The 13,952-nt window shown below is 45.3% G+C and overlaps 1 protein-coding gene across 1 annotated transcript in view; it reads right to left on the bottom strand.

Moving 5' to 3' along the window:
- PTPN21 (protein tyrosine phosphatase non-receptor type 21) overlaps positions 1-8,621 on the bottom strand; it is an 88,181-nt gene extending 79,560 nt beyond the window's left edge. Inside the window, exons 1-2 of the mRNA XM_032287685.1 lie at positions 8,258-8,621; positions 3,542-3,898 (exon numbers count right to left, since the gene is read on the bottom strand). Coding sequence (XP_032143576.1) covers positions 3,542-3,721 — 180 coding nt within the window. The 5' untranslated portion in view covers positions 3,722-3,898; positions 8,258-8,621. The remainder of the gene's footprint in view (positions 1-3,541; positions 3,899-8,257) is intronic.
- Between the last annotated feature and the right edge of the window lie 5,331 nt (positions 8,622-13,952).

Raw genomic sequence — 13,952 nt, 5'->3', positions numbered from 1 at the left:
GGGCCAGGCGCAGTGGCTCACTCCTATAATCCCAGCACTTTGGGAGGCCGAAGTGGGTGGATCACCTGAGGTAGGAGTTAGGAACCAGGTGAAACCCCATCTCTACTTAAAAAAAAAAAAAAAAAAATTAGCCAGTCATGGTGGTGGGCATCTGTAATCCCAGCTACTGGGGAGGCTGAGACAGGAGAATCACTTGAACCTGAGAGGCAGAGGTTGCAGTGAGCCGAGATCGCACCATTGCACCCCAGCCTGGGCGACAAGAGCAAAACTCCATCTCAAAAGAAAAAAAAACTGTCATTATAGAAATAAGATGGTATTCAATTAAGCAAGAAGAGTAAAGACTTTTCTCTCCACTTATATTTGGACAGGAGCAAAGCTTTTCACCCCAATCTATATGCTATGATAATTCCAGATTTGCTTGGTGGGAGAACAGTACAAGAAATCAGCATACCGATATTTCTTAGTGTGAATCATACACAGGCTATACATACAAACTAGAAACAGGTGTGACCCCACTCAGATTATTTTTGAACAGTCATTTGATAAGATTAGGCCTGATGCCTGAGCCATCTGTTTATATGCTACAGAACAGAGCTTCTGGGGCTTTCAAAGCAAAACTTTGCTATACAAACTTTCTAACCGTGACTGTTATTAAATATTGGAAATTGTGGAACAGACTCTCCAAGGGCAAAACATTTTCTAGGGACCATGCCTGTTTCCTCTTCTGTTGAAAAACAGGCTCAAAATATACCCACAGCTATATAAAGTTACTTATTCCCTGAGACTGATAACCTCTAACAAAGGATGGCAATTTCTATGGATTTATTAACAGAAGGAAATCAACGCGTATGGGCTCAGTTCTCCCTGTATTTACTGAACACATTCCACACCTGGTACAAAAATAAATAAACCATAGTTCCTCAAAAAGTTGACTCACTAGGGGTTATAGACAGACCTGGTGCATGAGGAAGAAAATTACAGGAAGAAGAAACCATAATAGAAAAAAGAAAAAAAAGTCAAAGCAAGCCAAAAATAAAACAAAATAAGCCACTAAGCCACGCCTATAATCCTACCTGCCCAGGAGGCGAAGATAACTAGAGGAAAGAACTTTAAGACCAGCCTGGGCAATATAGCAAGACTCCATCTCAAAAATGCAAGTTAAAAAAAAAAAAAAAAATTAGGTGGGTGTGGTGGTATGCGCCTCTAGTCCCAGCTCTTGGCATGCTGGGGCAAAAGCATAACTTGAGCCCAGGAGTTTGAGGCTGCAGTGAGCTACGATGGTGCCACTGTACTCCAGCCTCGGTGATGGAGTGAGACCCCATCCCTAAAAAACACATAAATGCAAGTAAGCAGGGACTGGTTGCTGAGGCCTGCTACTCTGGTTTTCCTTCTTCTTCTTGGGCAGTTCCATCTCAGTTTCCTTCCAATACTCTCCCCTCCTCTAATCTATTATGAGGGGTCTGTGATGTCCTTTTTCTCCCCTAGAGAAGCTCATACCCTCTTCTGACTTTAATGAACTCACTTAGGCTGATGCTTCCCAATCTCTTTCCTCCAACCTGGATCTCATGCCTGAACTCCAGACCAGCAGATCCATCTGTCTATTCAACACCTCTAATTGGCACCTCAAACTCAGTATTTCCAAAACTGAACTCACCACACGTTTCTCCTTGCCCCTAATAGATCTACTCTTCCTTTCACATTTCCTCTGTTATAGCTCCACCATCTACTGAAAACCTGAATATCAACATGAATCCATGCTAACCCTCCCCTATTACTAGGTAGGTAGGTCCTGAATATCTGCAGGTTCCAACCACCTCTCTCCAACCCTATTCAACTCCAGGTGTCTACCGTCTGTACCTGAGCCAATTCTCTCCAATCATTCTCCAAAGGGCTCACTCTTCACAAAAACAATTGTACCACACCTGTTTATACCCTTCATTTTTCCCCACCACCCTCAGGATAAGTATAGGTCCTTTAACAAAAAATCTTCATTGTGTGGCCCTTGGGTCAGGCAGACCAGCTGTGTCCATGTCTTTGGCCCTGTGCAGTTCTCTTTGTTGGATCACTCTTCTAGCCCCTGATAAGACTCCCCCGTCCCATCATCAGGTCACAGCTCAGAATTACCTTCCCTGAGCCGCCTTCTTTTTGCTGCACCTCTTCTGGCCTATAGCACACCCTCTACTTCCCTCGTCACAGCACGCATCACACCTGTTTTGTTATTGGTAACAACACTAAGGTAAGCTTCCAAGTGTATGTGCTCGGTACTTATGGGTCCTCAGTATTTAATGATCACATCAAAGACTGGATGGTCACCAGGGGCAAAGTTCATCTACTCCTGACTTTTTAAATGGAATAACGAGTTTATCTAACTTTCCTTTACCCCAGAACCAGGTAGCCAAAGGTAGGGAGGGTCAAAGGTTTAATTAGAGGCCTTTCTTCACAGGCCTTGCCTAGTATTTTAAATTTAAGATATTATATAGCTACATGAATACTCCATAACTTCCTACCAACTAGATTAGGTGTTTCCTGGGCAAACCTCCCTGTAAGTATTCTAACAGACTAGTTAGTAGAGCTTATGGCCTTATGCTACTCTGAGAATTAGGTGTCACAGTCATTCCCATGGTTCAGATAGAGAACTGGGGCTCAGAGATATCACATAACTTGCCCAATGTAACAGGAGCAGATGGTGAGGAAACTAGAACTCAAACTAAGTTCAGGCAATATGTCTCTAGAACCTTGATCTGGCCTGTAAGAATATAGTCAATGAATTTTTGGTTTACTCAATGAATGAAGGAATGATGTCGGGAGCTGGACATGTTGGCACGTGCCTACAACGGGAGGATTGCTTGAGCCTAGGAGTTGAGACCAACCTGGGCAACATAGCTAGACCTTGTCTCTAAAAAAATAAAAGTGAACAAAAAAGAAAGAATGAAGTCAGAAAACTGTGCTAGAGATCAGGAATACCCTTGGGGGTATATTAGAAAATGGAAACTTGAACAACCCAAAGTGCATTCACATTTGATTCTGGATTACGTTTGGGGAACATATATTCAAAACTCAGGCACTATAAGTTCTTACAGGGCACCCCCAAGGGAAGACTTCTTGCTCTAATCTGTTCCTGCCTCATAAGGGGACTTGCAGACTCAACTCAGACATCTCAGGCAGGGACACACAGTGAGTACCCAGTGGGCCAGGACACACAGCCAGCATGGGGGCCACAGAAGCCTGCAATGTCTTTTTCTTTTTTTTGAGAGGGGGTTTCTCTCTTGTCCAGGTTGGACATTTCAGCTCACTGCAACCTCCCCCTCCTCGGTTCAAGTGATTCTCCTGCCTCAGCGTCCCAAGTAGTTGGGATTACAGGCGCATGCCACCACGCCCAGCTAATTTTTTGTATTTTTAGTAGAGATGGGGTTTCACCATGTTGGCCAGGCTGGTCTCCAACTCCTGACCTCCCGGGATGCACCCGCCTCGGCCTTCCAAAGTGCTGGGATTACAGGCGTGAGCCACCGCACCCGGCCTGCAGTGTCTTTAGGTGGCTTACCTCCCGCAGCTCCAGCCTCTGGGCCACAGCTTCGAGGCTCTCCTGGCCAGTGCTCTCCACCGACAGGGTGAACTCCACAAACTCGTTATTGAGCAGCTGGATCCGGGCAACCAGGCAGCTCTTGCTGGACACCGTGTAGCGCCGGGTGCGTTTCAGTTTCAACCCAAATGGCAGTGGCATCTTCTTCTCCTTTCAAGAGTGGAGGAGCAAAGAAGGAAAAGCTACCCCCACCAAAGCGATCCTCTCCAGATGGGACGAACGCTGTCCAGCCTCCAGCTGCTCACCCAGCAGCCGCTGCCGCCATTAAAAAGCAATGGAGTCTCCAATGGCCCCAAGAAGGGAGCATCGACGCCAGCGCTGGGGAAAGAAGAACGCCAAGAGTTACTTCAACAGAGGTAACGCTGGGCTCTGCTTATGCAAAGAAAAGCCAATCAAGCTGTGTCCAAAAAGTAATCCGCCCCTCTCTGCTGGAAAAAGAAGGCACTAATAGGACCCGGGAGGCAGGGTGGAATTTTATCTCAGAGGTGCGTAGGGCCCAGGGTCAGGCTCCACCCTTCACTTTAGCCTACAAACAGTGATAGCAAACTGTGGCTATCACCGGGATTGAGTGAGATAATGGCCTGCACTACTGTAATCCCAAATTTACTAGTTAGCATTCGTAGTCCTCCTCCTATTTTGGATAAGATTTTTTTTCCTAAGTAACTCTTTCGGGCTGCAATACTCCAAATGTCAGAGTTCTTTAATCCTTAAATGAGAAAAGTGCAAAATACTCCAAAAAGAACTAGGTTCCAGGGCCGGGCGCGGTGGCTCAAGCCTGTAATCCCAGCACTTTGGGAGGCCGAGGCGGATGGATCACGAGGTCAAGAGATCGAGACCATCCTGGTCAACATGGTGAAACCCCGTCTCTACTAAAAATACAAAAAAGTAGCTGGGCATGGTGGCACATGCCTGTAATCCCAGCTACTCAGGAGGCTGAGGCAGGAGAATTGCCTGAACCCAGGAGGCGGAGGTTGTGGTGAGCCGAGATCGCGCCATTGCACTCCAGCCTGGGTAACAAGAGTGAAACTCCGTCTCAAAAAAAAGAAAAAAACAAAGAACTAGGTTCCAGTCCCAATCCCTTTAGAAAACTAACCCTAAAGGCAAATGGCAGGAATAATCCCCACTAAGAATGGCAGGTGTGTGGTTCAAACACGGTGAGCTGCCTAACAAGCGCTTGTGGAAGTATTTACGCCATCAAATGGATCTGCCGATAAACATCATAAAAGACCCTACAAATGCTCCTTATCCAATTACCACTAGAAGAGTGGCAGTTCTGAAAGGCGAGGCCCCGCCCCTCTCCGAGGTGGGGACGCCCAAACAAGCCCTCACCTAAGCGGGGCCGCGGCCCAGAAAAGGAGGCGGGCGAGGCCTTCCACGCCATCCTGAGTTAACAAGCGGCCGGGAACAGCAAACCCAAGAAGTCCACGGGGACCTGGAGACCTCAGGCCCCGGCTTCTCCCACGTCCTCCACTCGGGAAGAGCACGCGGCGTAGCCAGGCCAACCGGTAGCCTCGGAGGCCCCGGAACTCTCTTTCTGCAGCCGCGTTCCTGGACGGACTCGCTCTGAAAGGGACCGGTCCCTCTGCTCCCGGAGGGAACATTTAAAGGGACCAGCGCGAGACCTACAGGCGGTGGAGAGACTGAGCGGGCCCCGTGCGATGCCGGCTTTGGAGCCACAGCACCCCGAAATACGCTACTTACAACGTGTTTCATAGAGTGGGGTCTCGCTCTGCCACCCAGGCTGGAGTGCAATGGCGCCATCGCAGCTCACCGCAGCCCCGAACACCTGGGCTCAAGCGATCCTCCAGCCTCAGCCTCCCGACTAGCTGGGACCACAGGCGCGCGCCACCACGCGGGGCTCTAACAGTTTTTAACCAAACCAATTGATGGTGACTTCTGGGCCGAGACAAATGAGGGCGAGCACCAGCTGGGGATTTTCTTTTCTTTTCTTTTTTTTTTTTTTCTTTTCATTTCACCGATAAAGCTTATAACAGCTGGGGATTTTTACATCAGCTGAATTAGTTTTTTCCCCCTAAACGAGTCTACAAAATCCCGGATATTTCCAGGGTCCTGGGACGGGTTCCCCACGTCCTTCTTCTGAGCAGAGATTGCCTATGGCTGGCTACGCTGAGCTCGGGCCGGGACCGCGCGGAGGGGCAGAATGTGCCCCCGACCCTCTCATCTGGCAGGCAGAACCCAGCCTTCCGAAAGAGAAGCTACTTCGCAGTTTCACGCTAGGACGGGCTGGGCTGTGAATCGATCCCAAATTCCACACTCCCAGTCCTCTGCTGGGTCCTGCTCTCCTGACTGCGTGTCAGGCCCAGAGGCGATGGGCACTCAGGGTTAGGGAATGGCAGAGCTGGAGAAAAGAGTTCGGCTACTATCCTCGGCTTTGCCAAACTTAACATTTTGAAATTCCATTCCACAAATGTGTATTGCCTCTCTGGGTACAAGACAGCATAATGAGCATCGTGAGAAATCTAAGACGAATCCTAAGCCGTCGCTGTCTTTAAGGAGATTACAACCATGCTATAATTACATACAGAGCTGTATCTCTAATAAGGACCCAACCACGGTTTTATCTGGCTAGTTTTTCTGTTTTGAGCTCTGGTTATTCCCCATAGCCAGGAAAATCAAAATGTTACAAACAGGGACAGGGGAAGGCCAGAGGAAAAAAACAAAGCTGGAACTAGCTAAAGCACTGTGTTAATTAACAGCATTTACTGACTGCTTTCTGCAGGTAAAACCACCACACTATGGAGGGAAACAGAAATAAATATTAAAAGACACGGTTTCCACTTCCAGTACGTTTCAATGCTCTTTGCTGTTTCAGGGGTATAAACTAAGTAAAGCAAGATGAAAAAAAATTAGCAAGTGAGAACCTTAAATAATAAGCTTCTAACTAGAAAACTGATAAACCAAGAGTGTAAATAGGTAAGGATTCTAAATATGTATACTAAACACCCTTTCATGAGATCAGATGGTGGGTTTCAATTTTATATAAAAATTATGGTAACTGGAAACTGGATGGATTAAGTAGGGTAGACGAAAAGATAAGATATAGCATATGTGTAGAGAAAAGATCAATACTTGCATTAGGTGCCATTCAAATATGGTAGTCTTTTCACTACATAGAACTATGGCTTGAAAGCAATAGATACTACACTGTAACTTAATTATTAACTTAAGTTCTGATTAAGCAAACTCAGTAAAACTTTCAATTGTCCCTTAGATTTGAAATGTATTACAGCATCAGGGATAAAGGAAAAGTCAAAGTTATCTCTTATTTTGATTGATGTAATTGAAAAAGTTACTGTGTGTGCTGTGTGTGTATGGTGCACCCCCCCCATAAGAATGCCTTGCTTTTTGCTTATTTATATAAAACCCACTAGGCTAAAACAGTGTTTTTGTTTAATAATTTACAAACCGATCAACGATTTACACATCTTAATTTTCAGTAATATTCAGTATTTGCTGCCAAATGATATAATACAATTATGAATGTCTGAAGGTAATAAAACCAAGAGGAGTAGAAATGTAAGAGTTCTTTGGGGAGGTCTGTTTCAGGTATAAAATAATGTGCAATAATCTGGAAATGGTTGGGTCTGGAATTATAATTTACTAAATTAAACATAATTCATAAATAGCTATTAAAGGAAAACTAGGATAACTTTCTCTACAAAATTTGTTTTGTAGTAAATAAACGGATACATACTAGATACTACTTCAGTACAAGTTTACAAAAGGCAGTCTGAACTATTTGTGAATTCATTTTAATTTTCTCTCTCTACATCCCCTTCCAAAAGTTTCTCAAATACACTTTACCTCTGAATCTTACAGCGTTTCCCCTTTCCTGCTAAGGTCCTTAACACACGTAATTTTGCCAGCGTTGCTTTAATATAAAATGAATACTAAAAGGACATATTTAGAGTAATATCTATAGCATTAAATCAAACCCATGCTTCTCACGGAGAAAACATTGTGCGTAGATGCTCCAGAATAAAATGCCCTAGAAACAAAACGGACAGCTATATTCAGAGTAAAATTACTCTCGTATTCCGAACTTAAAAAAATAAACTGTCAGCAACTAACAGGCGTACAGCAGTTGTCACTTGGAGCACACGAATGTTTTCAATGTGTTTGCGAGCATACGCTATTATTATAAGGCTTTCTCAAAAAAGAAAATAGGACGAACATGCCAAGAGCGGCCAATCTAATCAGGATTTGCAGAAATCACAAGTCGGAATTTGCAGATCCAAGAATTCTCTTCCAGAGTAAACACTCTACTCCAAAAACAAACCAGGCGTTACCAAACAGCCCTTCCTTGCGCCCCTTCTCGCCAAAGTTATCTGGCGAATTTCACATTTACATATTCTGAGAGGCACAAATATGCCTAACACATTAAAAACCCCGATCCAGAATTAACCCGCAACAATCAGCCAGGGCGTTCAGAATAGAAGTTCCAGACCCTTTTTAGAAATTACTCAAGTACATGAGAGCGAATCTGGAAAAGCAAAACTTTTGTCTTTGTTACGCTCCCGCTACGGGTCTGGCAGCCGCGCCCCATCCTCCTGGACTCCGGGGCCGCGGGCGCGCTCCGGGGTCCCGGCGAGCGGACACACCCCACCGCTCGTGCCGGCGCCCGCCCCTCCCGCCGGCCAAGCCCAGCGCCCTCACCTGCTCCCGCTCCCGCATCCTCGGGGCCGCGCGCACCGCTCAGCGGCCCGCCTCCCGGGGCCCCGCAGCGCGGCCGCCACAGCCGCGCCCGCACGCTAGCCCGCGCCGCGCCGCGCTCATGGGGCTCGCACGCCTCACTTCCTGTCTCCAAAAACCCGGCCCGCAGACCATTCCCCTGGGCAGAGTCCGGCGGTGGCGACGGCGAGGGGCGAGGCCTGGGGGTGGGACCTGTCGGCGAGTAGCGCCGCACAAAGAAGCCCTGCGGGGGCGGGGGGAGGCAGGAGGACGGACGGACGGACTGTCGGACCGACGCGGGGCGCGCGGCCGGAGCAGCGGGGCGGCCGGGCCGGGCGTCCCTCCCCCTGGGTCGGGCGGGCGGATCCAGGGAGGCGGCGGCGGCCCGTGACCTCAGAGAGTTGGAATGCGGGCAGCCGCGCGGGGGAGGCGCGGACAGCTGCGCCCGGCCGCCGGGGAGGGGGCGCGCCGCAGCTTTTTTTAATCGTATGACCACTTATTTTAAGAGTTTCCAAATAAAACAAGGCTTTTAATAAAAGGAGAGGAGGGGGTGGTATTTAGGTTCCAGATAAAGGGGTTTTATTCTTGTGTTATTAGGTAGGCTGTTATTAATGGTTATTCATTTACTCTGGTATGTTTCTGAAGACTATTGGAATACTTTTCTTCTTTTCCTGCTTGCTCCTAAGGTTATGCCCCGTATAACTAGACACTTCCAGTATTGGGTGGGAAAGCACCCCACCACCACCAAAAATGGTTCATATACCTCAAATAACCTGTCAGTCCCCAAAAGAGAGCTGGCTGCTTATATAATACGGAGCAGAGCTGTTAAGGGTGGAGAGTCGACTAGAGTTGTCTGGGTTCAAATTGGGTGGGTGGATCCGGGGAGACGGATCCTGGGTTCAAATCCCAGCTCCAACATTTACCAGCTAGGTGACCTTGTGCAAATTTCTTCTCTGTAATTGTTTCCTCTCCTAGAAAACGGGGATAATATTAAACAATATCGTTGCACCGCAGATGGGGGAAAAAGAAATACTAATATACAATAACTTGTGTAAAATATATATGAAGTGTTTCTTTTAATTAACATTTATTACACAGTATTCTTGCAGTGCATTATTATTACTGTATTGCAACACCTAAGCTAAGGAATAAAGCTGTGTGACCCTAACACTATTACAATAGAGTATAAGATCTTTTTTTGGCATGTGGAACAGAGAACCTTTTAATTTATGTAAATTTTAATTTCAATGATTTTAATGCTGTTGTTTCTGGAAAGCTTTTTTAAGTATTATGTTTCATTTAAGTCTCATTTTCTTCAACAATTAACAAAAACTTTTTTTTTTGAGACAGAGTCTCCTTTGTCGCCCAGGCTACAATGCAATGGTGCGATCTCTGCTCACTGCAACCTCTGCCTCTTGGGTTCAAGTGATTCTACTGCCTCAGCCTCCCAAGTAGATGGGATTACAGGTGCCTGCCACCACGCCTGGCTAATTGTTGTGTTTTTAGTAGAGACAGGGTTTCACCATGTTGGCCAAGCTGGTCTCAAACTCCTGACCTCAGGACATCCACCTGCCTCAGCCTCCCAAAGTACTGGGATTACAGGCATGGGCCAACAAAAAACTTTTGAATACTTATCTATGAATGACACGTGGCCCCTGCACAACAAGGACTTTTGGTCTAGTGGGTGATAAACGCACCTGCACACCACACACACAGTGTTGGCCTTGCACACACACAGTGCAAGGCCAAAGTGAGGAGCATTGTCATAGAGGTATGAGTTATACCCAAGAGCAAAGCCCAGCAACGTGCATCTTGGGTCATTTACCTAAAGGCAAATAAGATTATGTTTCTAAGGGAAAAAACAGATCAATTCTGTTTGTAATTGATATTTCAACTGAACTCTATGAGGGGGTCAATTTGTGTGTGAGGAAAGAAAGAACTGAAGTCACTTTGCTGGCTTCCCAAGCTAGAAAAATTGGAATCATGTGTGACTTCTCCCATTCTCATCTCCAGCCTGTCATCAAGACCTGGTATTTCCTCCTTTGAAATGCCTCATCAATTATTTCTTTCCTTTCTGTTCCCTCTGGAACATTCTAAATCCAAACCATCATCATTTTACATCCAATTATTGCAACAAGGGTGGTCTCCTAGCATCTGGTTTCTCTTATTTCCTTGCTAATACCAGGCTGCTTCTCTTGAGTTATCACTCCTACTGGACTCCCAAGGTTAACTTCTCCTGCCTGACCTTTAGGGACTTTCCAAACCGGTCTCTCTGACCACTCATATCGATTTCTGCCCCTATCAAGCTTTGCCCCTCACCAGCAGCCCCTCCTGTCCTCCTTCCATTTTAAGCCTTGCTGCTTCTCTCCAAGTAAGACTCTGCTTCCAGGATGACTTTCTAGCCACATCATTCCACAGTGATCTCCACACTTGGCAAGAACTATAAAAGTTGTTTCATGAAGGCTTCTTTTATATCTCCTAGAATTTCCAGGACAGTACTGGGCAAAGAGTAGGCACTAAATAAAAACTTGTTAATTGAATCAGGAAGAAAATAAAAGAATTTTTTAAATAGAAAATGACCGTAAAACCCAAGAGATGTTAGACAACTGAGTTGAACTTCCTCCCTCAAGTCCACAGATGTCATTTACTAACCAAGTACCTAAGCCCTATTTTCCTTCAGCCATGTTAATTTGGCAGGAACATTCATGGCAAGGCACTTGAATAACGCCTTCAAAGTATTAGACATAAAATTATTATTAGCTTGTGTTTCATATCTAAGGAAGTGAGATAATTTATATGGTTCCACCCCCAAAGATACACAAGGGTGTAAGTAAAAAGTCCCCTTCTCACTCTGCCTGCTAGATACTCAGCTCTTCTGGGGGATAACCAGTGTTCCATCATTCCTCTGTAGCCTTATAGAGATGTTCTGTAGAGATACAAACAACTACATATATGTATCTTTACCCCCTCTCGTTATCTAGAAGGTGGCATATTTATACGTTTATACTGGAAGTTAATTCTTAGTAAATAAATAAGTTAAAATGTAAAAAGAAAGCCAAGCATATAAAATGATGAACAAAAAGATTAAAGGAAAAGAGGCCAGGCACGGTGGCTCAATCCTGTAATCCCACACTCTGGGAAGCTGAGGCAGGCTGATCACATGAGGTCAGGATTTCAAGACCAGCCTGGCCAACATGGTGAAACCCCATCTCTACTAAAAATACAAAAATCTTGCACATGTACCCCAGAACTTAAAGTAAAATAAAATAAAATAAAAATACAAAAATTAGCTGGGCATGGTAGAGCATGCCTGTAGTCCCAGCTACTGGGGAGGCTGAGGCATGAGAATTGCTTGAGCCGGGGAGGCGGAGGTTGTGGTTAGCTGAGATCGTGCCACTGCACTCCAGCCTGGATGACAGAGCAAGACTCTGTCTCAAAAAAAAAAAAAAAAAAAAGGAAATTGTGGTTTGGTTTGGTGCATGCATTGACTAGTGTTTTCTTAGAATGTCAAAAGTTAATCTGTTTTGATAGCATGGTAAATACCCACTGTGTAAATTATCATCATCTGCAAAAGTCCAAATTGAATGAATGCCCTGCCACACAAAGATAATGACCCCTGAGGAAGGCGACAGTGAGGGCTAGAAGTGGGAATGTGAAGTCTTTGGTCTCTGAATCTGCACTTTAAGTTCTGTCTATCATGCTCAATGCTGTGTCACATGCAACACCTTTTCAGTTATAAAAGAGTGATAATTTTATGGATAGATTACCCTGAACATCAGAGAAATGATGATGTTGGCAATGTGTTTGTTCAAATGGAGAAGAATGTCTGCCTTGGTAGCAAGTGACTGCTATGACTGTAATTCCCAATACTTAGGGACTTTGATCCAAATATGTCTATGCTATGTGATAATCACTATTGGAAAACATTTTTCCATTCAGCCCACATATAGAAGCCAGGTGCTGCAAGGAGACAGGTAAATAGATACATATCCCTGTCCTCAAATACTCAGCATAGGAATAACAGGTGAATATGTAATTGTAGCAGGTGAGGAAATTTATACATGGTTATACTATATAGTCTGAATGAACTGGTAATGTTTGTTTAATCACTGTGATCAGCTTCTGCTTGAGTCTGGAAGGACAACAAAAGGTTGACTGAGCACTCAAAGAAAAGCAAAGCTTTGGGTCGGGCACAGTGGCTCATGCCTATAATCCCAGCACTTTGGGAGGCCAAGGTGGGCAGATCACGAGGTGAAGACATTAAGACCATCCTGCCCCACATGGTGAAACCCCGTTTCTGCTAAAAAGACAAAAACTAGCTGGGCGTGGTTGGTGCGTGCCTCTAGTCCCAGATACTTGGGAGGCTGAGGCAGGAGAACTGCTTGAACTTCGGAAGTTGCAGTGAGCCAAGATTGCACCACTGGTGACAGAGCCAGACTCCGTCTCAAAAAAACAAAAAAAAAATGAAAAGAAAAGCTTTGCAGACAGGAGGGTACCCCCAACCGCCTTTCCCCCACCCCCTACTGCTTCTACACACACACGCGCGCGCGCGCGCGCACCTAAACAATGTGCAACATCTCACTGAAATGCAACCTGAGAAGAGATTGCAGGCGTGGTGGAGGGCAATGTTGAAAGACTCATGGCTCCATGGAGATGGGGTTGGTACTCAGCCCTTCTGACTTCAAAGCCAATGCTCTTTTCAGTCATCTTCTCTTTTTGGAAGATAGCCCAGAGCCCTCTTAGCTGGCACTTTGGTTTGTTGAAATCTGGTCTTCATATTATCCCCTAGAGGAAAACATGTTGTTTCCCCTGAATCAGAGAACACTTCCAAGCTGGGGAAAAAAAATGTCCAGTTTAGTCTTTTCCAAGCCTAGCACTCCTACTCCCTCTAATGGCTTCTCTTAGGGCATCATTATGAACATTTTCAAGATGTGATGTAGTTTGTGAAGCCGCAGTTTACAGCGAGGTGCCTGAAATTGCACTGGACCACCAAATACCATTGGTTTAGTGGGGTGGCCCCTCCTGTGATCCAGACATTGTAACATCTTAGATCTAAGGGTGGGAGGTCTCAAGCAGCCTTCCAGTCTCTATTCCATAGTTGTCCTAAAAGTTAGCTCATTGTGCTAAAAGTTAACACTTTCTTGAATATATTTTAATAAGTTTCCCTACTCTGAATATGCTTTAATGAAAACATTACTTTTATTAAATGTTATTTTCAATATTATGTAAATATTGACTGAGGACTGGGTATCTAGCAATGGTAAAACAAGTGTTTTTGTTGTTAGTTCTGAAATGGTTGGTAAAGGAATAAAAGCAATTCATCTGTCTTTTGGATTGTGAGTGTCATGAAAGCAGGGACTTGGTCTGGCTCCTCTTTGTGCTCTGGCTCCTGGCACAGTATCTGACCCACTGAAGATACTTAATTTTTAATCAGCAAGTTAGTGCTGCTATGAGCCAGGCACAGTTCAATATGCTTCACAACTATTAACTTATTTCATCCTTACAGTAACCGTTTGCAGATGAAACTAGTATCATACCTTATCAGTCACAGATAAGGAAACTGAGGCACAGAGATGAGAAGCAATTTGCCTAAGGTCTCAGAAGGAGTGGCAGAGCCAAGGTTCATACCACACAGTCTGGCTGCAGTGCCCTTGTTCTCTGTCATTCTGCTCCGCTGCCC

The sequence above is a fragment of the Sapajus apella genome, unplaced genomic scaffold (genome assembly GCF_009761245.1).
Source record: "Sapajus apella isolate SASKATOON/1434 unplaced genomic scaffold, GSC_monkey_1.0 scaffold20, whole genome shotgun sequence".
NCBI classification, from domain to species: domain Eukaryota; kingdom Metazoa; phylum Chordata; class Mammalia; order Primates; family Cebidae; genus Sapajus; species Sapajus apella.
This window is presented reverse-complemented; position numbering and strand designations above follow the sequence as displayed.